Consider the following 27,967-nt stretch of genomic DNA (forward strand, 5'->3'; position numbering starts at 1 on the left):
CACCAACACCCGGTGACAGTTCTGAAGATGGCTTGCAGCTAGCAGCCGAAACATGTCAACAAGGTAAACACACTTTACTGCATTGTCTTTAAAAAGAACCCAAGAAGTTAAAATACACTGAATGCGTTTACATGCACATCAGTATCCAGGTTATTAGCCATATCCCAGTTATGACCGTATTCGGGATACTGCGTATACATGCGCACTGAGAAACCGGGATACTCATATATCTCTGTATACATGATCAAATGTAGTATCCTGGTTTCTTGACATAATCTTACAAATGAGCAAGTGCAAAAATTTACTTAATTTAAATTAATAACCCAGGAAAAATACAAATAAGCATGATTTTATAATGTATTTAATGCAGCTTTGCCACATTTGTTTACGTTTTTTATGAAACTGCAATCCACATGGCCAATTTGCATAAACTATAAGCGCTGAAAAAAAAACAAGTTGCTCCTTGTGTCGTTAATGCGGTTCAGCTTCTGTTGGACTAAACTCAATGATGACTCAGTGGAATATGAGTGTTCTCTCTGTGACAGAGGGATGTGCTGCTGATGGTGAGTCTGTTCTGTAGTTCATGTTAAACTTTTCAGAGCTCATGTGTGCAGGTCGTACGTGTGGTGGTCATATGTGTGGTGGTCATACGTGTGGTGGTCATATGTGTGCAAGTCGTACGTGTGCAGGTCGTAAGCGTGGTGGTCATACGCGTGGTGGTCATACGCGTGCAAGTCGTACCTGTGCAGGTCGTGCGTGTGGTGGTCATACGTGTGCAGGTCATACGTGTGGTGGTCGTACGTGTGGTGGTCGTACGTGTGGTGGTCGTACGTGTGGTGGTCGTACGTGTGGTGGTCGTACGTGTGGTGGTCGTACGTGTGGTGGTATACGTGTGCGTACGTGTGGTGGTCGTGTACGTGTGTGGTGGTCGTACGTGTGGTGGTCGTACGTGTGGTGGTGTGTGCATACGTGTGGTGGTCAAGTGTGCGTACGTGTGGTGGTCGTACGTGTGGTGGTCGTACGTGTGTGGTGGTGTACGTGTGCAGTGTGGTGGTCGTCATACGTGTGGTGGTCGTGTGGTCACGTGTGGTGGTCGTACGTGTGGTGGTCACGTGTGGTGGTCGTACGTGTGGTGGTCGTACGTGTGCAAGTTGTACGTGTGGTGGTCGTACGTGTGGTGGTCACGTACGTGTGGTGGTCGTACGTGTGGTCAACGTGTGCAAGTGTACGTACGTGTGGTGGTGTGTGCATACGTGTGCATCGTGTGGTGGTCGTATACGTACGTGTGCAGGTGGTGGTCGTGTGCATACGTGTGGATGTATGTGTGGTGGTGCATACGTGTGTGGTGCAGGTCGTACATGTGGTAGTTACAGGTGTGCAGGTCGTATGTGTGCAGATTGTATGTATGTGCGGTTAGTCATAGGTGAGAAGGTCGTACATGTGTAGCGCAGCTCTTTATTTACTGGGATACTGGCTTATTTGGGATACTGAACCCAGGATACTGCGTAATGTGTCGTGTAATAGTGGTATCGGTCCGTGGTATAGACAAATGTTTAATGAGTATGAGTATATTAAGGAAATATTGCACCGACACCCGCTACCAATATCGGTATCGGTGCATCCCTAACTCAGAACATGAAAAACTAAAATGAAACATGATAATACGTTGTTTTCCATGAATACTGCATTTTCTAATCAATAAAAGGTACCACCATGATCTAAATATGCTACGTGTTAGCAGTTAATACCAGGTAGAAGTAAAATAGCCCCTATTTAATGTTACAGAATGCATCTTTAAATGAAATCATAATGAGGCTCTCCCTGGACATAGCTCTTTTAAATCTATTCACATCAGCACTATTGTCCACACAGTGTCCGAACGTCTGATGTGATGGGACGAATGAAAGAGAGACACATGAATGAAGACCTCAAACAGAGAGGGAAAGGTCTGAAAGGGGGGAGGAGGAGAGGGAGGAGGGGAAGAGAGGGGGCAGGGGTGAGGAGAGAGAAAGAGAGAAAGAAAGAGAGAGAAAAGGAGCGGTGATGGGTGAGACGAGAGAAAGAGAGAAAGAGACGAGGGACGGGCAGGGGTGAGGAGAGGAGAAGGTTGGAGAGAGAGGAAGGGCGAGGATGGATGAGGAGAAGGAGACAGAGAAAGAGAGAGAAGAGGAGCGGTGATGGGTGAGGAGTGGGAGAAAGAGAGAAGAGGGGCGGGGATGGTCGAGGAGAGATAGTGAGGCGGGGTGAAGGACAAGAGAAAGAGGGAGGGAGGAGAGGGTCAAGGATGGGCAAGCGCGAGCGAAGGAGAAAGAGTAAGAGATAGAGAGAAGGGGAGCAGAGAGAGAGAGAAGGGGGCAGAGAAAGGAGTGAGAGAGAAGAGAGACAGCAAAGGGAAGGTTAGAGAGAGAGAGAGAGCATAAAAAGAAAAAGGGAGAGAGGGCAGTGGACAGAAGAGGGTTGAGAGAGCACAAGAGAGAAAGAAAGAAATAGAGAGAGAAGGAGAGGAAAGAGGCAGAGAAAGGAGAGAGAGAAAAGAGACAGCAAAAGGAAGGTTAGAAAGATTGATATAGAGAGAGAGAGCATAAAAAAGAAAAAGGGGGGGAGGGCAGGGGATAGAAGAGGGTTGAGTGAGAGAGAGAGAAAGAAAGAGAGAGAGACGAGAGAGGCAGAGAAAAGAGTGACAGAGAAGAGAGACGGCAAAGGGAAGGTCAGAGAGAGAGAGAAATAGAGAGAGCATAAAAAGAAAAAGGGAGAAGGGCAGATGATAGAAGAGGGTTGAGAGAGCGAGAGAGAGAGAAAGAAAGAGAGGAGAGAGATAGGCAGAGAGACAGACGGAAAGAGAGAGAAAAAGAGAGAAAAAGAAAGGGCAATCGGGATAAGAGAGGAAGGTCAGATTGAAGTGAGAGAGGAGAGGAGGAAGAGGGGAGTAGGGAGAGGGAGGGCAGAGGATAGAGAGATAGAGAGAGAGGGAGGGGGGTTTGGAGGGACGGTCAGATGCGTTTGAACCCTGTGAGGACACTGAGGAGGAGGTTTGTGAATTAAAAATAAAATAAAGAGGAGAGCAGAGCTTTGATGTTCAGACCTGTGTGTGTGCGACAGGAGGGACTTCTCTCTCTGAACACAGGATTTAACCACACACTCATCTGATTCTGCTCTTGTCCAACCAAATGTACTGGTTATAGTGTGAGGAAGCTAGTGAATATTAATGTACTTTTCACTGAGATGTAGGGGTGGGCCAAAAAATTAATTGCGATTTTCTTGGAGTCTGATCAGATCAGATTTCAGAAAGTTGACTGTGCTGTGTGAACTGTGTGTTATAATGTTGTTACTTCATCACAAACAGACCTGGAGTTGTGTTTTGTTTCATTCATCATGTTTGAGTAATTCTGGTTTATTAGTCTGTCTACATTACAGTGTGGACAGAATTTTTCTGTCTGAGTCCGGCTCGTGTCCGACGGAGCAGTGATCGAATCTGACCCGAGGCCGATAGGCATTAAGATATTTGTGTACGAACCTGACCACATTTAAAATCACACTATTTTCATAGGCCTAATGACACACGGAGGATATTGCTTGTGTAGTTGTGTAGGGAAGCATGGGTCCTAAAATTTCTCAATTCCTTCCTCAATTCTGGGGTGGGGTCCCCCCGGGAAGAAAAATCAGTGTAGGACCGTCACTGCCTCTAACGGGCACAGAGATGCAACATACACAGTTGGGATAGAATAAAAATAATGAGAAGATTTATTCTTCACTTCTTGTAAAGTGGAATATTTAAAGTGCACCATCTCATCCACATTATCTATAGAAATTGTCCTCCGTAGATAATGACATCCAGTCCACAAAACCACGCTGTGAATCCAGTTTGAGGTGTTATTTGAAAGTACAACACGAAAGTAGTTTGTGTGTCTGTTTACATCCTGAGCGCAGATCAAGGTGAAGCTGCAGATTCGCAATAGTGACTCTACCTGTGTACTTTATTGCCAATCTTTTATGCTTTAAAAATCATGTATCTGAAGTACTGCACCACATTTCACAAAAAATAATAACAGACTTAATAGTCTCAAAGAGAGTGGTTTTACTGTAGACAGGAAACAGCTGGTGTGCTGAACCCAACGGGTACAGGGGTGAAATGACCTAAATGTTTCTAGTGAAGATGTATGGAGTTTAAAAACACAGTGGGGCACTTCTTCTTAAATATGACATCACAAAATGGAACATTGCGTTTTCTGTAACCTAAATATGCAGGGTTTGTGTGTTTATCTAACCCTGCACACCAAGATGAATTCTTGCAATATTTGTGAGTTCACAAACTCACAGGAATCCATCTTGGTGTCTGCTGGTATGATAGGGCCCGACAGGTGATGGGCGACCAATCACGTCACAGCATTGAGGTTTGTGCAGAAGCCAAAAGGGAGGCACTCAAGCAAACCCAAACAAACATGACGACGCTGACAGATGTACTTCAGCATATTTTAGCGACAATACAGTTTACAGTTTAGTTTGTGAAAAACATGCAGACGGTAAGAGCTTTGTGCATTAGAGGAATAGAGGCCCTTTAAATGCAGCTGTCACTCACAACCATGACACTGTCCAACAGGAAAAAAGATCAGAAAACGGGGTGGTGTTTTATAGAGCTACATTCAAGAGAACATGAGTGAATCACGACATGATGATTTAACACTGCAGAGAAATAACAGTTATACAGCAGATGGTCACAGGGATCAGACCACAGTGGATTTTTATCACTGTATTGTCCAGCTCCAAGCTCAGGCTAAATACCTTGAGTCACCACAATTGTTTGCCATTTCACAAAATATTTTATGTTTTAGTCAATTTGATGTGTTCATTTGAGGAGCAAACAAACACACTGTCCTCGCAGTCGTCTCACACTTTGAAATGTTTGTAAATTTATGGGGAGTGACACTGAAATCTGACAAGTTTCCAAAACAAAACCAAGCTGGTTTTCCACGGCAGAAAACTGTTTTTGTAAAAACTGCGTCAAAGTGACACAGGACACATGTGCATATAGTGTTTGATGGAAAAACTACTTCTGTAAATATACTCTGTCACATTGAGTCAAATTTCATATTCACAAGCCTGAACAACTGAACGGATTTTGCTACAAGCTAAATCAACTTTTCTCAAACTCTGCACTGAAATGAATGAGACTCCCACTTAACTGGAAGTGCCAATGAAAGGGCAGTTCAAAAGCATTTAAAAGTGGAAGTAGAGGCAAAAGTGGAATAAGGTCTGAGCTTTGTTATTAACAGTGTGAATACCAGTTGCCACAGTTGGGCACCAGTGACAAAAAAACAAACAAAACAAACAAACAAACCAAAAACACAGTTGGTTGATTAATTAATTGATTACTGTATTTTTTGAACTATAACTGTCACCTTTTTCATGGTTTGCGTGGTCCTACGACTTTATACTCCGGTGGGACTTACATATTAAAATTTTCACACTGACAGCGTTGAGAGGTTCTAGTCTTGTGTGTCAGTATCTGCTGCTCCTATTCCTCCTGTACCACTGTCACTTGGCTCTACTGCGCATGTCTCCTGCAGAAAGAGCCTCTGTTCTGTCTGTATCATGTCAGTCGATCGCACCATTACTTCTGTACCACTGAACATTATAAATTTAAACAAACATAAAGACAACCAAAACCATCCTGTCTGGATTCAGAAAGGCTGGAATAATTCTAACTTGAACTGATGCTGAGTCTGACGACAGCTACACAGAAGAGGAAGCAGCGCTCTGTTTACCTCTGGAGGTCACGGAGTTGCTCAGAAATGACACAGAGGATGAAGAATTGAATAGATTTAGTGATTTGGAGTGAGATGGAGAGTTTGGTAAACTTGTTCTGTTCTGTTGTTTATGTTATAGTTTATCTGAAGAACTGTTCATATGTGACGTTAACAGTCTGTTGTTCTGTGTTCTATTGTTATTACTAGAACTTGACTTTCAAGATGAAATGTCGGTTCCTGATTTTATAAAACAAATTTCCCCCAAAAAGTGCGACTTATTATCCTGTGTGACTTATATATGTTTTTTTCTTACGCATTTTTTGGTTGGTGTGACTTGTACTCCGGAGCGACTTATAGTCCAAAAAATACGGTAATTATTATAGCTTCATGCAGAAGGTTGGGCACACTTGGTTTAGCTATAACTCCAAGGATACAAATAACAACAAAATAAATCTCTATGGTTTCCTGCTAAAATTTATTCTGTTGCATTTACGTGGTTTCAAATGGGGTGGGCAGGACTCCATCTTATTATTGTGACCACCACTTCACCTGAGCCCAGTGGTCAAACCAGGGCCTGAGAACCTGCTGCAACTCTGCTCCAGCACTGACCCCCCTCGACCCTCTCCTCTCCTCGCTCTCGAGGCTCCGTCCATGGTGTAAGAGCCACGGGGAGGCTGCCCTACCATCTCCACCTCTGCTCCAGGACCGACCCCCCTCGCCCCTCTCCTTTCCCCGCTCTCGAGGCTCCGTCTGCAGGGTTAGAGCCATCCGGAGCCCTGCTATCTTCAAACGCGCACTAACCCGCCATCAAAAGACACAAAAAAAAACACAACCATCTCGTTTTTATAATTAGACGAATACATTTCACATTCTGATGTTAAACGTGCGATCACTGCTAACCATGAATATGCAACGCTCTACTTAAAACAAGTTCAAAGAAAGGAGTATTAGAAGTACACATGGTTCACTTATGTTTGATCAGGTTTAGGTAAAGAGAGAAAGAGAAAGGGAGGGCTAAAAGACAAAACAAACATCCATATGACAGAGTGCTGCCACTTTGAACTAAATGTTATGAACCAAACACTGTTCTATATGGGCTCTTGTGTGTGTGAGAGAGGCTATAGGACCATCAGGAGAGAATATCAAAGAAAATCACTTTTGTTTTATGTTAAAAGAAGAAGAGGGCAGGGCTTTGGCGGCAGATCTCAAAGGATCAAAACAGAAGGAAGTGATATTCTAATGCAAAGATCACAAATGCATATGTTTCTTTATTGTAATTCGGGATGGCCAATAAACGTGGAGAGTCTTTAGTTTAAGTTCAAGTCTAGCCAAGTACTGCAAAGTGGATATAACAGCTGTATCTGAAAATAAATATTATACAGATATTGCTTTTCTTTCATGCTAAGAAAAAAACAGCTGGAAGCAGTTTTTCTTTCTGTTGTGGACGATGGTGATACCGTATATGCAACTCCCTCTTCCATTCTGCACAAACTGGACTCTGTGTATCATGCATCACTGAGGTTTATCACCAATGCGAAGTTTCACTCACCACTGCACTCTTTATGGTTTAGTTGGCTGGATATTGTTAATAATTTGCAGAAAACAGCATTTGTTAATATTTATTAACAAAACCATACAGGGGAACCTCCCAGGTATCTTAATCTCAGGTAGTTAACGGCTTCGCTCATCCTCCCAGTTACTCTTTACTGTCTCTTGGTGCCTCTCTGAGCTGGAAAAATCTGCCTTTTCCTACACACCATCATGGTTAATCAAATGGCTATGAGAAACTGGGATACTGCAGGTTTCATATTCCGACAGTAACTGGGATACTAAGGCATGTATCCTCAATACGGCAACATAAAGTGTCCAAAAGACAAACACTTTTCAGTCTTTTCATCACAACCGTAGCCAACAAAAATAAAGTGACCAGCATAAATAAAGTAACCATATATGAGCTGCACTAAACCTGCACAATCTGTACTTGTATGACCTTGCACACATATGAGCTCTGAAAAGTTTAAGATCAGAAAGAACACATATAATCCACTGTCCTTTAGCCCGACAGAGGCTGACTGCATCAGCAGCACAGGGAGCGAGCTGGGTTTTTTTCCAGCACTTATAGTTTATGGAAATGAGCCATGTAGTTTTAAGTTTATGTAAAACGTAAACAAATGCAGCAAAGCTGAATTATATTATCAAATGGTCTGATGTGGCTCTATAGTGGCTATGGTTTATATGTTGTAAAGTTGAGTTTATTTATGCAGAAGATTTTAATTAACAATCTACTGCAGTGTGAAACTTGTGTTTGCAAATGTTGGGTTTGATCTTTACCACTGGTTAGGAACCTCACGAGCTTCCTACGCTAAAGGAGCTCATGGTTGGTTGTATTTTTCCTGGTTTAGTAAGTATATAATTTTTGCGCTTGCTCATTTGTAAGATTATGTCAAGAAACCGGGACACTACATGTCATCATATATAGAGAGATATGAGTATCCCGGTTTCTCAGTGTGCATGTATACACATTACCCCGAATAGGGTCAGTCCACCTCATTTCACCCAATGAGTTAAACCCTACTTTGTTAAATTTGGATGAAACTTGGTATATAGGTAAATCATAGCCAGAAAAGCCAAAATTTCAAAATTTAGTTTGATCAGACCAACGATTTATAAGATATCACAATTTAATTTTTTCACTTTTTGAGTAGTCGCCAAATTTCAAATTGCATTTACTCAGCAACTACTGGTCCGATATCAAAAACCAAGATATCTCTGCAAAGGGGAAATCATGAGGAATCAACATCAGTGAGTACTTTTGAGATGAATTACTTTTTGACCTATATTTTGACCTTGAAATTGACAATAAGAGACATACCCGATCTCAATGACACCAATAGAAAAAAATTAGCCCTATACATCTATTACAACATATAAAAAATCTGTGTAAAATCTGTGTAAAAAATTTTCACACAGATTTACCTAGAAGTTGACTTACCCCATCAAAAGTACCCAAATGCAAAAATAAATTATTTGGATTCCTTACGATTTCCCCTTTCCAGAGACACCTTGGTTTTTGATAACAGACCAGTAGTTGCTGAGTAAATGCAATTTGAATTTCGGCGACCACGCAAAAAAGTAAAAAAAATTAACTGCGATACCTCAGCAACCGTTACTCCGATCATGCTAAGATTTTGGCTTTCTTGGTTATGACTTACCCACATGCCAATTTTCTTTGCAATTGGACAATATGAGGGTTCAAATTAAAAAATGTTGAGTGAATTGAGGTGAAATGACCCAATACTGCCATAACCGGGATACTGAGGTGCACGTATGTACACCCAAACTGCAGCCCTGACCAGTGTCCCAATTCAAATAAATGCCCCCATTATTCAGCACCATTCAGTCCTTCTCTCCTCACACAGAGACGGAACAATTAACACAGAAAAAGAGGTGAGAGGGGGAGAGAGAGAAAGACGGGGAGGGAGAGGTGGGGGTGAAGAGGAGAGCAGGGAGAATGAAGAGACAGGGGAGTAAAGGAGGAGCGGAGGAGAGGAAGTGGGTTAGAGGAGCGTCAGAGAGGGAGATAAAGATATTTTGTCCCTCTTTTTCTTCACAGAGACTGGACAATTAACACAAGCTGGCCTCGTGTGCCCTGTGCTCCTGTGCTCATAATAAAACAGTGGTTACGCATGAAAAAGAGGTGAGAGGGGAGGATTCAAAGGTTTGGAGGGAGAACAAGAGTAAAGGGAGAGATGTGAGGGGGTAGAGACAGAGAAATACAGAGAGGTGAGAGGAAAGATAAAAGGGGAGAGAGAAAGAGAGGGAGGAGGGAGAGAAAAAAAGAAATAGAGAAAGGAGGGTGGGAGAGGTAAGAGGCAGTGACGACAGAGAGAAAGACAGTAGGTGTGTGTGTGAGAAACAGAGAGAGAGAGACTGTATAAGACCACATGATAATACAATAGAAAGTACTATTATTGAAAATCACTTTCTATTGTCTAAAGATTTTTTTTATTATCATTGTGGTATCGGTATCGACTGTTCCTTAGTATCGAAATCAAGTTTGAAATGTTTCTATGGGAGAGAGTGTTTTACCTGCACATTTGAAGCTCTGCGCGGTGAGGCCCTTCTCCACAGACAGGCAGGTGAGTAGACTCAGAAAACTCGTAGTGACCGACTGCCTCTTGGCCCGCTGTGCCTCCCTCTGCTTCCTGTCTCTGCTGGGCCTGGACCTCAGCAGCACCCCCTGTAGGCCCGGAGCCGCCTCCACCACCTCCGCCTCCTCCTCGTCCTCGGCCCCTCCTCCTGCCATTCTCTGGGCAGGGCGCTGCTCCTCCGCTGCCCCCTGGAGGGCTCTGACCCACTCCTCCGCCTTGGTCTGACCGTCCGCTCGGAGTCGGACCATCTCCTTAGAGAAGACCACCTGGAAACAGTCTGCACGCTGTGTCCACAAGTCTGGACCTTTGGAGAGAAATAAGACACATAATAACATAATTACACACTGAATATTCTTCTAGTGAAATGATGCTGCTTTGCTTTCCTGTGTTTTATTAACTCTAGTATCATTGTTCAGTTGAAACTTCTTCATATTTTTTAAATAAAGTTTATTTTTCCTGGCTTTTGAATAATGGTGACACTTCACCCACTTCAGCTTTGTATAAACGTGTGTGAGTGATCATTTGTGGTTGGAGGGACCACTTGTGCAAATAGACCACCCTGCTTCTGTCAGAAGGACCAGGGCAGTTGTGGCTTTAGTGGTATAAGTGCTATAGAAGGCATTATTAAGAATAAAATTAAGAGGCAAGTTCAGGCAACCAAAGGCATCTTCTATGCCTCGCTCAGACTGTACATGGAGCAATTGCTACTGCCGCTGAAAGCTGCACTCTTGAGACCACATGTTCACAAGATCACTAATTTCTTAAAGACAGGGGTGTCCAAACTATGGCCCTGGGGGCAAATGCACCCCACAAACCAATATCTATTAGCCCTCAGAGTCCCTGCTGAATTGGCCCAAATGTATGCCGTCATAACTTGACAGCATATGATGTGATACATACTTAACATAAATATTTCAAGCCTTATTAAAGGTGTGCTGGCTCAGTCAAACTTATGTCAGATGCAACATTTTAAATGATGTAGTTAATCATCCTGTAGTCTGTGGCCTTTGCTCCAAATGTTTCGATATGCAACCCTCAGTGAAAAAAGTCTGGTTCAAAACAGACTCCCAATGAAATGAATCCAGTGTTCCACAGCAGCTCCACTGTTTCCTCCACAGTTGCTCCTCGTGCAGTCTAAGCGAGAGGTAAGAGCCCATACTTCACTGTGATTGGTTAATTCCACCTGTCACTCATTCAAAGCATGATGGAGGCTGACCAACAGGAGGAGAGAACAACTGTGTCTGTGTTTGAGCTTAGAGCTGCATTCAACAGAGAAGCTCTGAATCTCCTATAGATCTCTATGTTTTCAGATTGGTAAACTGATAACATTACATTTATATGACTCTATCACCCACCTCATCTTAAACTGTACATTTGAAAGTGCCTCACCGTGTTGAATAGATGTACATGAGGCCAGCGTGTACTGATGCACAGGTTTGGTCACGGGGCCCCTCCCCTCTGTAGGAAACACCTGGAGCATTGTCCGGGTCAACACAAACGTATAGGCTCTCCAGTTACTCTGATCCACCAGCTGATACAAGAGCCCCGCCTTCAACACATCTGGGCACCTCTGTGTGAACAGCGGCAGAGTCGTCGGCCTGTTCAACGCCACAGAGGATGACTGGGAGGAAAGGGAAGCGTCTGGGGATAGGGAGTCGCTGTCCAGATCCGGCCTCGTATCCAACCCACACGGAGAGGGCGAAGATGATGGCGAAACCGGCGGGAATTTGTCGATTTTTTGTTTTTCCGGTTGCCGTGGTTTCGCAGCTTGCACCGTCTCCCAAATGGCTCTCTTCCATTCTAGTGCCTCCCACTGGCAAGAAGCGCGTAAATGCAGAACGGTGCTGTTGAAGAACACGGCTTGGAGGGTGCGCGGGTCGGCCGGCTGCCCCAGGGCGGGCGTGGCGGCGCTTTGGCAGTGGGACAGGGAGTAGGCAGTGCCCAGTTGGCGATTGGCGCTGCTGTCTAAAGTGTACAGCCGCAGCTCACAGGGAGTTAGCTCCACGTGACAGTTGGTCCAGCGCCCCCTAGTGCCCTCTCTGTGCTCCAGCGCGCCCTGCTTCACCACACTGCCACTGCTCAGGCTCTTCTCTGCTGCAGAAAGAAGACAGAGAAACACAACAGTTTTAAGGTGCGCATGTTTGTAATCATTAAAAAGTCAGTTAATACATTATCCATGTTTTGTACTTTAGTGTTCCTCAGCCTTGGTATTATACTCTACTGTAAAACTGACCTACAAACCTATGTTTTTTTTGTCATAGCAGATGTCAACACCAATATTTCAGAAACCAAAACAGCGAGTGGTTGATAAGCTCTGCAGATATTCAATATAATATGAAATAACCACAAGCTCCCTTACTGTCTATTCATGGGTTTCAGCTTCCTGTTCAATGCAACATTTTGAGGACTTAATCCCATTTAAAATATTTTGTATATAATCTGCAATGACATCACACTGGGAGGTTCTACATGTATGTCTTTGGTAGAATGTTCAGCAGTTACCAATACACACATTAACAAACATTGTCAAAAAGTTTTAAGATCGTCTGAAAACTCAAAAAAAAGGAGATTGAGAAGGAGAAGAACGAGGTTTTTGGCCATGGTGTTTTGTGGGACTGTGGCAGCAACGTCTGTAGAAAGGAATGTTGACATGTAGGTGGGATGAATGTGACCTGGCTGTTCAGACTGAAGTCGCATGTCAAAAGATCAAATATGTATCAGTTTTAGGAGCACATATCCAAGTGGTCTGGGTCACATTTGAAAAAAATCTGATCTGTGTTGTTCAGACTGTCATTTAAAGATCAGATACAGGTTGCATAGGGGCAAAAAAATCAGGTTTGGATCACTTCAGGCTGCAGTCTGAACGTAGCCTAAGTTTAACTTGAGTATCAGAGTTTCAGACAGAGCAGTGCCTACAGTTAACATCACACCTTAAAGGTTGATGACAACAACTGCACAGTATCAGTAGTCCTAATTAGGGATGGGCATTCGATGAAATTTTCTTAATCGATCGTCGGAAGAATTAACGATCGATTATCGATTAATCATTAACGTGTTTATATTAAAATGATCATCATTATTATTACTATCTGCACTACTAATCTGCAGAAATAAATTCAACTTTACGACATATAAACCGTAACGACTCTAGAGCCACATCAGCCCGTTTGAGATTATAATGTGTTTAATGCAGTTTTGCGCAACTCTCACAGAAACAAAACTTAAAACCGCTAATTTGCATAAACTCAGCGAAGATAAAAGTACAGCTCTTGTGCGCTGATGCGGTCAACTTCTGTTGGATTAAAAGACATGATTCAGTGGAATACAGGTTAGTGTGACCATATTTACGTTTGTCAAAACCGGGACACCGTACGGGGGGTGGGACGTGGGTCCTCGTCATCGCGCGACTCCCACCTGGTAAAACTTTTTCCCACTGGACACCGAAACATATGTGCTGCTTTGTACACTGTGCACATGGACTCACACTTGTCCCGAACGCAACGGAAAGCGTGGAATTTCTTGTACAACTCATCGTTAAATACACATTTGCGTTGCAGACTGACCGACTGTTTGTGTTTGCTCGCTCCTTCTGATGCAGAGAGCTGTACGGACCCCTGTTTGGTCACGCTACGCACATCAACCTACATTCGGTTTGTTGATTAAAATGAACGTAATCGATGAATTTCTTAATGATCAATTATCGATTAATCGATTAATCATGCCATCCCTAGTCCTAATTAGTCATCATTCTGAAGCCAATGGATACAGTGCACTGCTCTGCATATAAAAAATGTAAAAAAGAAATGATAAAATTGTTTTCCACATCTCTGTTTTTCCACTAAACCATAAGAGAGCTGTGTCATCACATTATGTGCAGTGGCCTTTTCACATAAAAGTGATTAAATATTTTATAACTTTACTTTAAGCAGCTGCTCAGCCCAAACACATATGTAGGAGCTTTAAGGCCATTATAACCAATATGCTAAATTGCATATATATATATATATAAATGCAAATATTGTACAGATAGTTTGACCGTTATATTTGTTTTTTGTTTTGGTTAGTTTTTTTCCCATTATCCAGAAAACATCTGAAGCAAAACCAAAAAGTTCAAGCAGTATATACACCAGGCTTAAGCAAATTAAACAGGACAAATATAACCAAACTATTAGAAACTGCATGTATAACCAGGATTAACTTCCACCTGCACAAATTATGAAAGACAACCAAACCTGTTCTCCCTGCCTCAAAATGCAGAACCAGCTCGCGACCATTTATAATGCAGTTAACCATGTCATGCCTGTCACCATAACACCGAACCCCTCCCCAATCACTTCACGGCACCTAACGTCTGCTTGTTTTATCAAATTCATCTAATTGCAAACGTCCAACAAAACACGCCCAATTGAGTGAAAACTACATTCACAGCTTATTCTATTAGCCCAGCGGAGCCCCTCATCAATCTTACCCAAGCAGCATTGTCACTCCGCGCGTTCGATATTGTGCGTTAACAAAGCGCTAAATGAATATGCAAATTGGTTTAAATAAGAGTTGAATTTTGCGTTACACTTGGGAGAGTCGAAATGATGTTATAGTGAATTATAGTTGGCAAGCTGCTCTGTTTAATTAGCACCTGTTAGGATTCGACACAAGGAGTTAGATGAAAATATAACTTCCTCGGAGCTGCGCAGAATGCAAAATGGTACCTCGACTTCGAATGAGCTACACAAAGTTACACGAAGGGTTGTGAGATGAATCGCAATCGAATGGAAACCGCAGATTGAATGGAAACAATTACCTTAATTTCCCCCACAAACAACACAACCGTCTGTCTTACTCTGCATAAAAACTGCTAACCCTGTAGTTCAGATCTTTACATGTTGTGAAATGTGGTTTAAAATGAACTTTATGCTTGTCAAAAGTCAGAAAAAAAAGTCAAAAATCTGATCCTAATCATTACAATAACTAAATTAAAAACAGATACTCACCTTTCCTGAATAACTTAAAGGTGATACAGTCCCCTCCAAAAGTATTGGAACAGCAAGGCAAATTCCCTTATTTTTATTGTTCACTGAAGACATTTGGGCTGAAGATCAAAAGAAGAGTATGAGACAAGAGGTCAAAATGTCAGCTTTAATTCCCCGGTATTTACATCTAGATGTGTTAAACAACTTATGATATATCACAGTTTGTATTACACCACAGTATTTTTAGGTGAGCAAAAGTAATGGAACAAAAAATCTTAAAATAATTAAAATGTAATATTTGGTGGCAAAACCCTAAGTGCAATAACTGCCTTAAGACTGAGACCCATCGACATCACCAAACTGTTGCACTCTTCATTTGCGGTGCTGTTCCAGGCTTTTATCGCAGCTTCCTTCAGGGCTTGTTTGTTTCGAGGGGTTTCTCCCTTCAGTCTCCTCTTCAGGAGGTGAAATGCATGTTCTATCAGGTTAAGGTCAGGTGACTGACTTGGCCGGTCTAAAACCTTACAGTTTTTTCCCCTGATGAAGTCCTTTGTTTTGTTGGCAGTGCGCTTAGGGCCCTTGTCCTGCTGCATGGTCAAATTCCTAACATTTAGTTTGGATGCATTTCTCCGTATGTTGGCAAACAAAATATTTCCGTACACTTCTGAATTCATTCTGCTGCTACTATCATCAGTTACGTCATCAATAAAAATGAATGAGTCTGTTCCAGAAGCGGTCATGCACGCTCAAGCCATGACATTACCTCCACCAAGCTTCACAGATGAACTTGTGCTTCAGATCATGAGCAGTTCCTTTCTTCCTCTACACTTTGGCCTTTCAATCACTTTAGTAGAGCTCAGTCTTGGTCTCATCAGTCCATAGGATTGTGTTCCAGAACTTCTGTAGCTCATCTCTCTACTTCTTTGCAAATTCCAATCTGGCCTTCAGATTGTTACTGCTGATGAGTGGTCTTGCATCTTGTGGTATGGTCTTTATACTTCTGCTCTCAGAGTCTTCTTTGGACAGTGGATTGTGATACTGCTACATCTGCACTGTGGAAGTTGTTGGTGATTTGACTTACTGTAGTTTTGGGGGGTTTTCTTCACAGCTCACACAATATTTCTGTCATCAACTACTATTGTTTTCCTTGGCCGACCTGTTTGACTTCTGTTACTCAGAACACCAGTAGTTTCTTTTTTTTTGCAGGACATTCCAAATTGTTGTGTTTGCTATGTCCAATGTTTGTCTGGTGGCTCTGACTGATGTTCCATCTTTTCTCAGTTTCAAAATGGCTTGCTTTTCTCCCATAGACAGCTCTCTGGTCTTCATTTTGGTTTATGCTCTTTAACAAGAAATACAGTGTTGCAGTCAAGTTGTAGGTTAGTCATGCAGAGCTATTTAATGTTTGAACAGTCAATCTTAAAGGCAACACCTGGCAGCACCTGTCAGTCACATGTTCCAATAGTTTTGCTCACTTGAAAAATGGCTGGGTTTAAATAAAGGTTCGTCCTGAGTTGTTTAACACATCTAGATGTAAATACCAGGGAATTGAAGCTCACATTCTGACCTCTTGTTTCACACTCTTCTTTTGATCTTAAACTCAAATGTCTTCAGTGAACAACAAAAAATAAGAGAATTTGCCTTGCTGTTCCAATACTTTTGGAGGGGACTGTATATTACCATATTTTTTGTACTATAAGTCGCACTTTTTTCATGGTTTGGGTGGTCCTGTGACTTATATATTAAAATTTTCACACTGACAGCTGCGAGAGGCTCTAGTCTTGTGTGTCAGTATCTGCTGTTCCTGTTCCTCCTGTACCACTGTCACTTCACTCTACTGCACACGTCTCCTGCAGAAAGAGCCTCTGTTCTGTCTGTATCATGTCAGTCGATCGCACCATTACTTCTGCACCACTGAAAATTTAACATTTAAACAAACTTATAATGACAACTGAGAAGACTGAACACAAATGCCCCCAAAAAGAAAATCATATTTTGAAGATTACAAACTGCAAGTAGCAAAATCTGCATCTGAAAACGGTAATCAAACAGCAGAAAGAAAGTTTGGAGTGACTGAGAAACTCCAGGAGGATGCATCATGAAACTTCCCTGAAGTCACTGGATGGATGGATAAAGCCTGGACTTCAGTGACGCTGAAACCATCCTGTCAGGATTCAGAAAGACCAGAATAATTCTAACTGGAACTGATGCTGAGTCTGACAACAGCGACACAGAAGAGGAAGCGGCGCTGTGTTTACCTCCGGAGGTCGGAGAGTTGCTCAGAAGTGACACCGAGGATGAAGAATTGAATGGATTTAGTGATTTGAAGTGAGATGGAGAGTTTGGTAAACTTGTTCTGTTCTGTTGTTTATGTTATAGTTTATCTGAAGAACTGTTCATTTGTGACGTTAACAGTCTGTTGTTCTCTGTTTTATTGTTATTACTAGAACTTGACTTTCAAGATGAAATGTCGATTCCTGGTCTCTGATTTTATAAAATAAATTTCCCCCAAAAAGTGTGATTTATATATGTTTTTTTCTTCTTCATTACACATTTTTTGACCGGTGCGACTTATACTCCGGAGCCACTTATAATCCAAAAAATACAGTATGCAAAATTGACTCTTGTCAGCTTTTAGCCATGTTAGAAAGTTGTTTCCTCCTCAAAAACAGACCTGAAGTTGTGTTTTGTTTCATTCACACATCTTTATTATTAGTCTGTCTACATCTCCCAAGCTCAAAATGCTCTGTTCCACCTTGTGATGTCATGAAGCTGTTTTCAAGTTAGTAGCTCCCTTTTATCTGCTCAGTAGAGAACTATTTCAGGGCTGAAATGATCCAAATGATTGTAGTGAAGGTGTAGGGGTCTTAAAAACACAATGGAGCACTTCCTGTATTACATCACAAGGTGAAATTTGTATTGTATTCCGTTTTGATAAAAGAGCATAGCCTAAATAGGCAGATTTTGTGTATTAAACATGTGTGAGTGAGACAAAACACAACTCCAGGTATATTTTTGACAAGGAAACAACATTATAGATCAGAAAATAGTGTACTATAGGCCCTTTAAGTTGTACCAAAACAAGCATAAGAGCACACAAACTGGTATACACCCATGGACCACTATGGAACTTTCCTGGACCACTGAGGGATTACACAAATATAAGGCCACATTTTAACAACACTACTTCGAACACAGTCCTATTATTAACACAGAAATCTCAAATCTAATCGTAATGCTCGTTAGAAAAATGGCCCTAGTTGCAGTCATTGATTACATAACATCACATAAAAAACATTGCGGGGTTTCCTGAAAAGCGAAAGGAAAGAGAGGAGGAGATATGAGACGGAGAGATGGAGTTTGTCTGTTTTCGTAGCTGCAGTCGGTCTATCTTTAAATATACAGAGCAGTTTGTGTAGTGATAAAAAGGTGCAAGGTGGCCACAAGATACGGAGATATTTGAGACGTGTTTAGAGAAGAACTGGGCCTCTCTAAAATAAAGACAGTGATATATAGTATAGCCAGTATATTTTGTTAGAGAAAACATGAAAGTATGATTACAAAAAGACAGAGAGAAAGAAAAAGAACGTGATTTTAAAGCAGACCTATTATGCTTTTCAGAGGTTTTCACATTTACACTCTAGAAGTTGTATTTAGAGTGATTCGTGCATGTTAGTGCAATCTTTAAAGGTGCACTGTGTAACTTTTCTGGTGGAGGGTGGTATGTATGTAACTGTTATTTCTCTCTCAAGTCACTACAGAACAGGAACAAAAGTTCAAACATTATGAGACATTCTGGGCCAAGTACAACCAGTAAACAGGCTCATTACACAGATTTATACATCTAAACTGGATATCGGCTGAACCGATTTTTGTCAGCCGATTTTCAGTATCATTGTCAATATCCGATGCAAGTATCATATCGGTACATCCCTAACTATAATTACCATATTTTTTCAGACTATAAGTCACATGTTTTTTCATGGTTAGGGTGTTTCCTGCGACTTATACTCCGGTACTTTTATATTAAAATGTTCACACTGACTGGGACTGGCGGAAAGCAGGGATGGAGAACACAGCTTCACAGCAACTGGGAGCGTCATGCAACTTTGGATCGACGAAACATTGATTTCAGTGACACCGAAACCATCCTGTCAGAATTCAGAAAGGCCAGAATAATTTTAGATCCATGTTCTAACTGATGCTCAGTCTGATAACAGCTATGCAGAAGCATAGATCCATGCGCAGAAGAGGAAGCAGCACTCCCTTTGCCATGGATCTATAATAATTTCTTATATTTCTGTGGGAGTTGTTCAGAAGTGACACTGAGGATGAAGAACTGAATGGATTTAGTGAGATGGAGAGTTTGTTAAACTTGTTCTGTTCTGTTGTTTATGTTATAGTTTATCTGAAGAACTGTTCATATGTGATGTTAACAGTCTGTTGTTCTGTCTTATATTGTTATTACTAGAACTTGATTTTCAACATGAAATGTCGGTTCCTGGTTTCTGATTTTATAACATAAATTTCCCCCAAAAAGTGCGACTTATAGTCCGGTGCAACTTATATATGTTTTTTACCTCTTCATTACATTGCTGGTGCAGACTTACAGTCCGAAAAATACGGTACATAAATGACTAAATTACTTGTGACATGTTCTTTTGTTTAGTTAATTCCCTCAGCCCAATACCATATAATACTCTGTAATTAGACAACTATTATAAACCAAATCATAATCATTTCTCCTCACTCCAGCTGTTCCTGGTATAAAGTCCATTTTTCAGTCCATAAAAGAAGATCTCATCTGAATCACCTCGTATTATACTTCCTCCGTCTCCCCTTTCAGAGCGCGCGCATGCTAGCCAAATGATATGCTAATGCTAACGCTAAATAGCCCCCGCGCGGTATCAGGGGGACGCCGTAATTGAGTCCCCTCTTCCCTCGCCTCATTTAAGGTCCATTTGCAGACGGGATTATGGGAGATTACACCCAAAGGCTCCTCCGGATCTGCATAAAATGAGACGCAAAATGGGCAAAAACATACAAACAAACAGGGTCCTGAAGAGAGAGAGAAGGTGAAAGAGGGACGGAAAGAGAGAGGGAAAGAGAGAGAGAAAGAGAGAGAGAAAATAGGTGAGAGAAAAAAAACGGCGGGGGAGATAGAGAGACAGAAATAGAGAGAGTGAGGGCAAAGGGTGAGAGAAAGAGGGATAGAGAGAGGGGCAAAGAAAGGAGTGAGAGAGTAAGAGAGGGACAGAGAGGGAGAGAGAGAGAGAGAGAGAGAGAGAGAGGAGGAGTATGGGGAAAAAAGAAAAAGATGGACAGAAAGGGAAACATGAGGCAGAAACAGAGAGAAAGAGAGAGGGGAGAGAAAAAGGACAAGTAAAGGAAGAGAGGGAGATAGAGAGGCAGAAAGAGGGAGAGTAAGTGGAATGAGCGAGAAACAGAGGAATAGAGAGAGGGCAAGAAGCAAAGGGAGGAAGAAAGGAGAGAGAGAGTGGAATAGAGGAATAGACAGACAAAATGGGCGAGGGAAAAAAAGGGGAGTATGAGGAAAAAGATGGACAGAAAGAGAAAAGTGAAGAAGAGACAGAGAGAGAAAACGAGAGAGGGGGAGAAAGGGCATTAAAGGGAGAGAGAGACAAGGAGAGAAAAGGAGCGAATAAAAGGGAGGGATAGAGAGATAGAGAGGCAGAAAGAGGGTGAGTAAAGGGAATGGGTGAGAGATAGAGACATAGCAAGAAGCAAACGAAGAAAGAAAGGAGAGAGAGAGAGTGGGATAGAGGAATAGAGAGACAAATGGGCGAGGGAAAATGGTGAGTAAAGGGAGAGAGAGACAAAAGGGGAGTATAGGGAAAAAGGGGGAAAATAGACAGATAGGGAAAAGTGAGGAAGAGACACATAGAGGTCGAGAGAGGGAGAGAGAAAAGGGCAAGTAAAAGAGAAAATAAAAAAGGGAGGGGGAGACAGAGAGACAGTGAGGCAGAAAGAAGGAGAGAAAGAAGAATGGGTGAGAGATAGAAGGATAGAGAGAGAGAGCAAGAAGCAAAGGGAGAAAGAAAGGAGAGAGAGACAAATGGGTGAGAGAAAATGGTGAGGAAAGGGAGAGAGAGAGAGAGACAAAAGGGCAATGTGAGGAAAAAGATGGACAGAAAGGGAAAAGTGAGGAAGAGACGGAGAGAAAAAGAGAGAGGGGGAGAAAGGGCATTAAAGGGAGAGAGAGGCAGAGAGAGAAAAGGAGCGAATTAAAAAGGAGGGGGAGATAGAGAGGCAGAAAGAGGGAGAGTAAGGGGAATGGGTGAGAGAGAGAGGGATAGAGAGAGCAAGAAGAAAACGGAGAAAGAAAGGAGAGAGAGAGTGGGAGGAATAGAGGGAAGGGGAATAGAGAAACAAAATGGGCAAAATGGTGAATAAAGGAGGTGAAAGAAAGAGAGAGAGAGAGAGAAGGGGAGTGTGAAGAAAAAGATGGACAGAAAGGCAAAACTGAGGAAGAGACAGAGAGAGAAAAAGAGAGAGAGGGGGAGAAAGGGCATTAAAGGGAGAGAGAGACAAGGAGAGAATAAAAAGGGAGGGGGAGATAGAGAGATAGAGAGAGGGAGAGGAAGAAGTGAGAGAAAGAAGGCTAGAGAGAGGGAGAGGCAACGGAAGAAAGGAGAGAGAGGACGGAGAGAGGGTAGATAAAGGGAAAAGTGGGGAAGAGAAAGGGGTTGTGAGAAGGAAAGGAGAAAGGGACAGAAAGAGGGGGACAATGGGTGAGTAAAGTAAGAGACAGAGACAGAGAAAGAGGTACAGATAGAGAGCACAAAAGGGTGGAAAACAGAGAGAGAAAGAGAGAGGGGTGGAGAGAGGGAGAGAGAGAAAGGACAAGTAAAGGGAGAGAGAGACAGAGAGAGAAAAGGAGCGAATATGAGGAAAAAGAGATAGAAACAGTTACGGACAGCAAGAGGAGAAGAGCGTAGACTGAGAGAGAGAAAGAGAGTGATTTGCAGTTATCATCTATCATTATTTGCTATAGAGGATTGTCAGAGTGGAGTGAATGGCTATAAAATTCCAGCTCCTTAAATAGAAGATGTATTTTTCCACTGTATATGACGTCACAATACAGGAAAATGAGTCACCTTAAAACTCAATTTAAAATAGCTTGAGCTTGAAGGACAAAGACTAAAAAAGTGGAAGGAGGACATCTCCAGTCAAACAATCTAACAATGTCTTGGTTAAAGCTGCATCGTGTAAATTTTGTCTTGGTTTGTTTCCATGGCAATGCTAATTATTTGCCTGGATTGTTGCAATAAAGTATAACATTTCTGGACATACAAAATAAAAATAAAAAAGTGAAAGTGAAAGTAGATATGAAAGATATCTTCACAGGTCAATCATGATTTGATTAAAGCCACTTTGTGTAAGTTTTCGGGCAGCTTGTCTCCATGGTGATGTTAATACTTTGTCCGGATAGTTCCACAGTATGGCATTAAAATTATGTATCTTTATGGGCAGTTTTCGTGTCAGCATAACTAATTGCACTTTGGCTTGTTAAAGGTTCACTCAGCAACATTTCTGCTCGTCTCCGTGGTGATGTTCTTACTATGCCTGGAATATTAAGCCATGAATGTTTTACATGTTTTAACAATGTTGATTTGAAACAATTTCAGCACCTTGAGAATTGTAAAAGGCTCTATAAATAAAGATTGATCCACTGACTAACCCTTCTAGACCTAAGGGTAATTTTAATTAGAGCCCGACCGATATATCGGTTGGCCAATATTATCGGCCGATATGGGCAACTTTAGGCATATCGGCTATCGGCCGATATGCTTGCTGATAGGGGCCGATATTTCACGTGGGCATGTTATACCTCGTTATGAAGCTTAGACTCTCTACATTCTGTTCATTTAATCCAATTTACAGACAGATAAATGTCCAAATATGTGGCTCCGCATCAGTATTTATCTACGGAGTCATTTGTCTGTGTGTGTGTGTCTGTATTGTCCCTGAACACACCACAGAGTCGCGTCACTCATGTGTGTTTGTTTACACCCGCAGACACAGATCCAAACACTGAGATTATTTTCTTTTTACGGACAATCGGTTTGAGTCTGGATTAAAAGGACATTTATTAGTGCAGATTTGTGATGTGAGGAGGAGCCTGTATGAGCGGTGAGTGTTGGAAATATGTCGACTCTGAAGCTAGTTTTTGTCATTTGTTATGGGTTAGCTGCTGTAGCTCCCGCACATAAACAGACTGTTTTCTATTGGTCTGTTCTAAAGTGACTATATTGGCCGTATATTTGCTACTGGACCTGCACTGATATGTAAATGAGCTGTGAATAGACGTGTGAATTATGACATTTGCGCATATAATTAATTACCGCGGCGCGCACGTATTTACGGCTAAAGGCTAATAGCGCTACTTTCTTTACTAGTTATGGGTCCGTCGCGAACGAAATGACTCTTAGAACCGGCTCTTTAAAGGGAACGACGGGAGCCTGATCCTTATTGGGAGCCGTGTCTTCTCTTTCTCTCACTTTTTTTCTCTTCACGCCGCGTGCAGATTCATGGTTTGACAGCGGCAGCGGCTAAAAAGGAAACTTTGAGAAATTTGCGTGTACGTAGGATTAAAAAAAAAAAAAAAAAAACAAGCATATTTGACTGTAGTTTAGCATAAAATAAATAAGTCCCGGTTTAGTCCTTTTTCAGTCCTGGTTTAGACCTGGTTCAGTCCTGATTCAGTCCTGCTTTAGATGTGCTTTAGTCCTGCTTGCAACAAAAAACAATCTGAAGAGCCACTTGGGAGCCAAAAGAACCAGCAGCTTTTAGTGAGCCGAGCCAAAAGAGCCGGTTCTCTAAAAAAGAACTGGAATACCCATCACTAGTGTCTAGAATGTGATGCAAAAATGCCATTAAGCCAACCTACTGTCTGTAAATATGATGTAAAGAGGCAGAATAACAATAAATGTTGCCTAAATAAACCCAATTTAAACCTAAGTTTTTTAAACAATTCAACATTTACAGTGAATTTTTACATCACTAAATATATCTGCGATTATATCGGCTATCGGCAGCTCCAACTTCCATTATATCGGTTTCATAGCAAAATCCATATCGGTCGGGCTCTAATTTTAATACACTCGTCCTTGCCTGCATTTTTTTTTTCTTACTTTTGCTATTAAAACTCTCCATTTCACCCCCAATGAAGTGTTATACATCCTTTTTTCAGTGCAACCTATCATTTCACAATCTGCTGCTGTAGTTGTGTCATATAGCTGTAATAAGAGATATAGGACCAGAAAAATAAATGAAAAAAAAAGGGGGTGAAATAAAATTCACACTCTTTCATACAAAGCACACAGCAAACATGTATAAACAACTTTTTGGACATAAATAATGCTTAATTTAGGGCCTTAGCTACAAATGTGCAAAATATCAAGTCTGTAAGTAAACGAAAAATATCCTTATTACCCTCAAAAAAGAAGTGCAATGGCCCCATAACTTTGCTGGTGCCAGTCATGGAAACAGCTCATGTCAGGTCCAGCACAGAGCCACATCGCTTCCTGCATTTCCATGGGGTTTATTACATTTGGATTTGTACATTTTGGACAAATGTTTGTACATAAACCTTTCAAATAAAAATAGCAAAGGATGCGCAATTACACAAACCAAGATGCATAATTTGTAAATTATTTGAGAAATAACTGCACTTAGAGAGGCTTTTTTAATTGTTACGAACACTGACGCTCAGAGCAATCGACCATCTTGACTCACTACACTCTTTGGCAAAGTTTGGCCCAATCAAAATGGATGGAGCACATGAGTTTGGTGGAAAACAAAGTTCCTATTGGACTATGTCATCACACAGCATGCATGTGATGCAGGATAATGACGAAAATATGCTCAGTTTTCCAAGGGAAAAAAAAAGTTTCTATCTTTTATGGTTTGAAAGGTATGTGCGGTTATATAAAACATATTTCCATGATACGATTGGGCTGGAAGGGTTAATAAACTTATTTATTTCTATGGAGACAAGCTAAAGTTATAGGCCAGATCTGCGGAAAAGAAACTCACTCACGGTAAAAAAGAAAAGCATCATCAGCAGAAAGCATAATTTTCAAGGTGTTAAAGGTGCATTTTGTAACTTTTCTGGTGGAAGGTTCGTCAGATGCTTTTCTCCATGGAGACGTTATTACTTTGTCTGGAATGTTTCACAGTATGACATTAAACCTTTCTATCTTCAGGGAGACCAAACCAGACCAAGTTACAGGTCAGATCTGTGGAGAGGCGACCCTGCTCACAGTCAGAATGCCTGATTTTCCGAGCTATACAACCACCAGTAATTTAATAAATGTAAAGTAGAGGACGTGTTTAATGTCATACTGTGGAACATTCCAGGCAGAGCGATGACATATCCATAGAACCAAGCAGGTGACGGACTCCCAACCAAAAAGTTACATAATGCACCTTTAAAGCAATAAAAACACAAGTAAATGAAGGCTAGTTAGGTTTCACGCCATACTGTCCACCATTCCACAGTCACAGCCATCTCCATCTCAGCAGATCACAAAACCTGCATCAGAAAGGTTCCACAGTGCACCTTTACATTCAGTTTAAAAGAACGGGCCTTACCTTCTTGTTGCTGATTGAGGATCATATTCTTCAGCGTGTTTCCGTCCACCGTGGGCAGTCCGTTGTCCGTGAAGGCAGAAGGTCTGTAGTTCACATCCGACCTGGAGCGATTGTGTCCCTTTTTGAAAACCGAATTGGCCGCCGAGTTTGTGCTATTGTTCGTACACTCTTTGCTATGCCCCGCTAAATCATTCGTAGATCTGGCTCTGCTTCTTTTCCCATGCCTGAACCCCATACCCCCTAATCCTAAAACCGTGAAGTTATCCGCCCAAGCCAACCCCAAAGGTCCGACTTCTTGCTCCCCGGACAAGATTCCCCAAACTCCGCTGGATTTCAGCTTTCCCATCGCGGCGTTTGACACTTCTTGGAGTTGTTTAGCGGGTCGGGACATGGTTCGGCTGACTTCCTGGCTCATGTTTTGGGGGTGAATACCGTCGACGCAGTGAATGAAGTCTTCTGTAGCCTCCAGAGCTGGGCTAATGTCCCCCACGACATCCAGCTTCTCCAGGCCCTCCATTTCGAAAGGTTTTCCTGAGCATCAAAAACAATGGCTTCACAAAATGGCGGAATAATATTTGCAAATATGCGCCAACATGTCTGAAGATTTGGGGTGTAAATTAGCAAAAAAAATATTTAATTGCCGTATGACTTTGTTCTTAATCTATCTAAGCCTAATGAAATATATAAATAATAAAACTTAGGAAAAGAGTTGAATTAAACCAATTCTGCTCTATACAAGGTCTAAACCAGGTCTAAACCAGGTCTAAACAAGGACTAAACCAGGTCTAAACAACGTCTGCTCCAGGACTACGCTTTGTCTGAAATGTACAAAAGCTGGAACAAAAAAAATCTTAAACCAATTCTGCTGTAAACAAGAAAATAAACAAGGACTAAACCAGGACAGAACCAGGACTAAACAAGGACAAAACAAGGACTAAAACAGCCAACTCTGCTGTAAACAAGGTCTAAACCAGAGCTAAACCAGGTCTAAACAAGGACTAAATCAGGTCTAAACAAGGACTAAACCAGGTCTAAACCATGTCTGATCCAGAACAACACTAGGTCTGAAAAGAAATCTGGAAAAAAACAATCTTAAACTAATTCTGGTGTAAACAAGGTCTAAACCAGGACTAAACAAGGTCTAAACCAGGACTAAACCAGGTCTAAACCAGGTCTGATCCAGGACTACACTTTGTCTGAAATGTACGAAAGCTGGAACAAAACAATCTTAAACTAATTCTGCTGTAAACAAGGTCTAAACCAGGACTAAACCTGGACTAAACCATGTCTCAAAACAAATCTTAAATTAAACACACTTTACAACTGGATCACAAGCCCAAAATCTAAAATAATGTACTGAATTGCAAATAAATTAAATGCTAACTCTACCTCAAGTTATTCCTGTCCTAATCTGTTAATCACATTGGCCGAGAACTATATAATCAGATCCAATTTTCGTTTCAAATTGATTTCAAAATAAGTCCACATGGCGCAGCTCATTTGGACGAAAAACAAAAACGCATATCCGGATCATATATGGAAAAAAATGAGTTGTGGGTTTGTCAAAAAATGCTAAAAGTTTCGTGAAGATAAAGTCCAACGCGATGGTGTGTCTTTCTGTCCATTGTCGATAAGAGGCTCGTTTCTTCCATCGAAGGAAACTCTGAAAAGAAACATAAGGAAGTGGTAAGAAGGAAGCAGGAAGTACAAATGCGGAACAAAACAGAAGCACCGTCAATAATACTATGAAAAGTGCACTGTGTAACTTTTCGGTAGGAGGATCGTCACCTTCTTCTTTCTATGGAAATGTCACTGCTCTGCCTGGAATGTTCCACAGTAAGACATTAAACAGATACTTAACATTTACTCAATTACAGATGGGTTTATAGCTCAAAAATACCTAGAAAAACAGGCATTCTGACTGTGACGGACACTCCACCAGAAAAGTCACACAATGCACCTTTAAATTGTGAGATGAGAAGAAAATAACTATAGAAAAAAACAATAAACTGCTAAATCTGTAGAAATTAGAAATGGAACAAGATCTCATGAAACAAACTTGCCAGCATTGTGTACAGTTGAGAAAAACACTCTTGAGAGATTTTTGTCTTTACAATTGGATTGGACTTAAAAGTGTTAAATTGGTAACACTTTATAATAACTACACCTTATTTAGCCTTAATAAAGCATGAACAAAGACTTAATTAATAATGATTCACGCTTAGTAACTACTTAATTACTGCCTTAATTATCACTTGCACTTAATTTGCCTGTGCTGTAAATAGTTACTCATAATTATTTCATACTTAATTACTCATGGACTAACCATTTGAGCATTTATTAATGATTAGTAAAGCTATGAGAGAATGATTTACTAATAATACAATGCAATGATAATTCAGGCAGCTGTTATCTGTTAGTTAAGTCTTTTTAGAGCTTTTGTAAAGTGAAGACTAATTATCCTTTATTAAGCATTTACTAAGCGTGA

The 27,967-nt window shown here is 41.4% G+C and overlaps 1 protein-coding gene across 1 annotated transcript in view; it reads right to left on the bottom strand.

The window, feature by feature from the left end:
* plekhm3 (pleckstrin homology domain containing, family M, member 3) overlaps positions 1-26,861 on the bottom strand; it is a 74,910-nt gene extending 48,049 nt beyond the window's left edge. Inside the window, 3 exon segments of the mRNA XM_055161507.1 lie at positions 9,834-10,199; positions 11,285-11,989; positions 25,480-26,861. Of these exon segments, the coding sequence (XP_055017482.1) occupies positions 9,834-10,199; positions 11,285-11,989; positions 25,480-25,996 (1,588 nt within the window). The 5' untranslated portion in view covers positions 25,997-26,861.
* Positions 26,862-27,967: the final 1,106 nt, after the last annotated feature.

This window comes from Boleophthalmus pectinirostris, unplaced genomic scaffold (assembly GCF_026225935.1).
Source record: "Boleophthalmus pectinirostris isolate CB_2022bp ecotype Guang Dong unplaced genomic scaffold, ASM2622593v1 HiC_scaffold_1, whole genome shotgun sequence".
NCBI classification, from domain to species: Eukaryota; Metazoa; Chordata; class Actinopteri; order Gobiiformes; family Gobiidae; genus Boleophthalmus; species Boleophthalmus pectinirostris.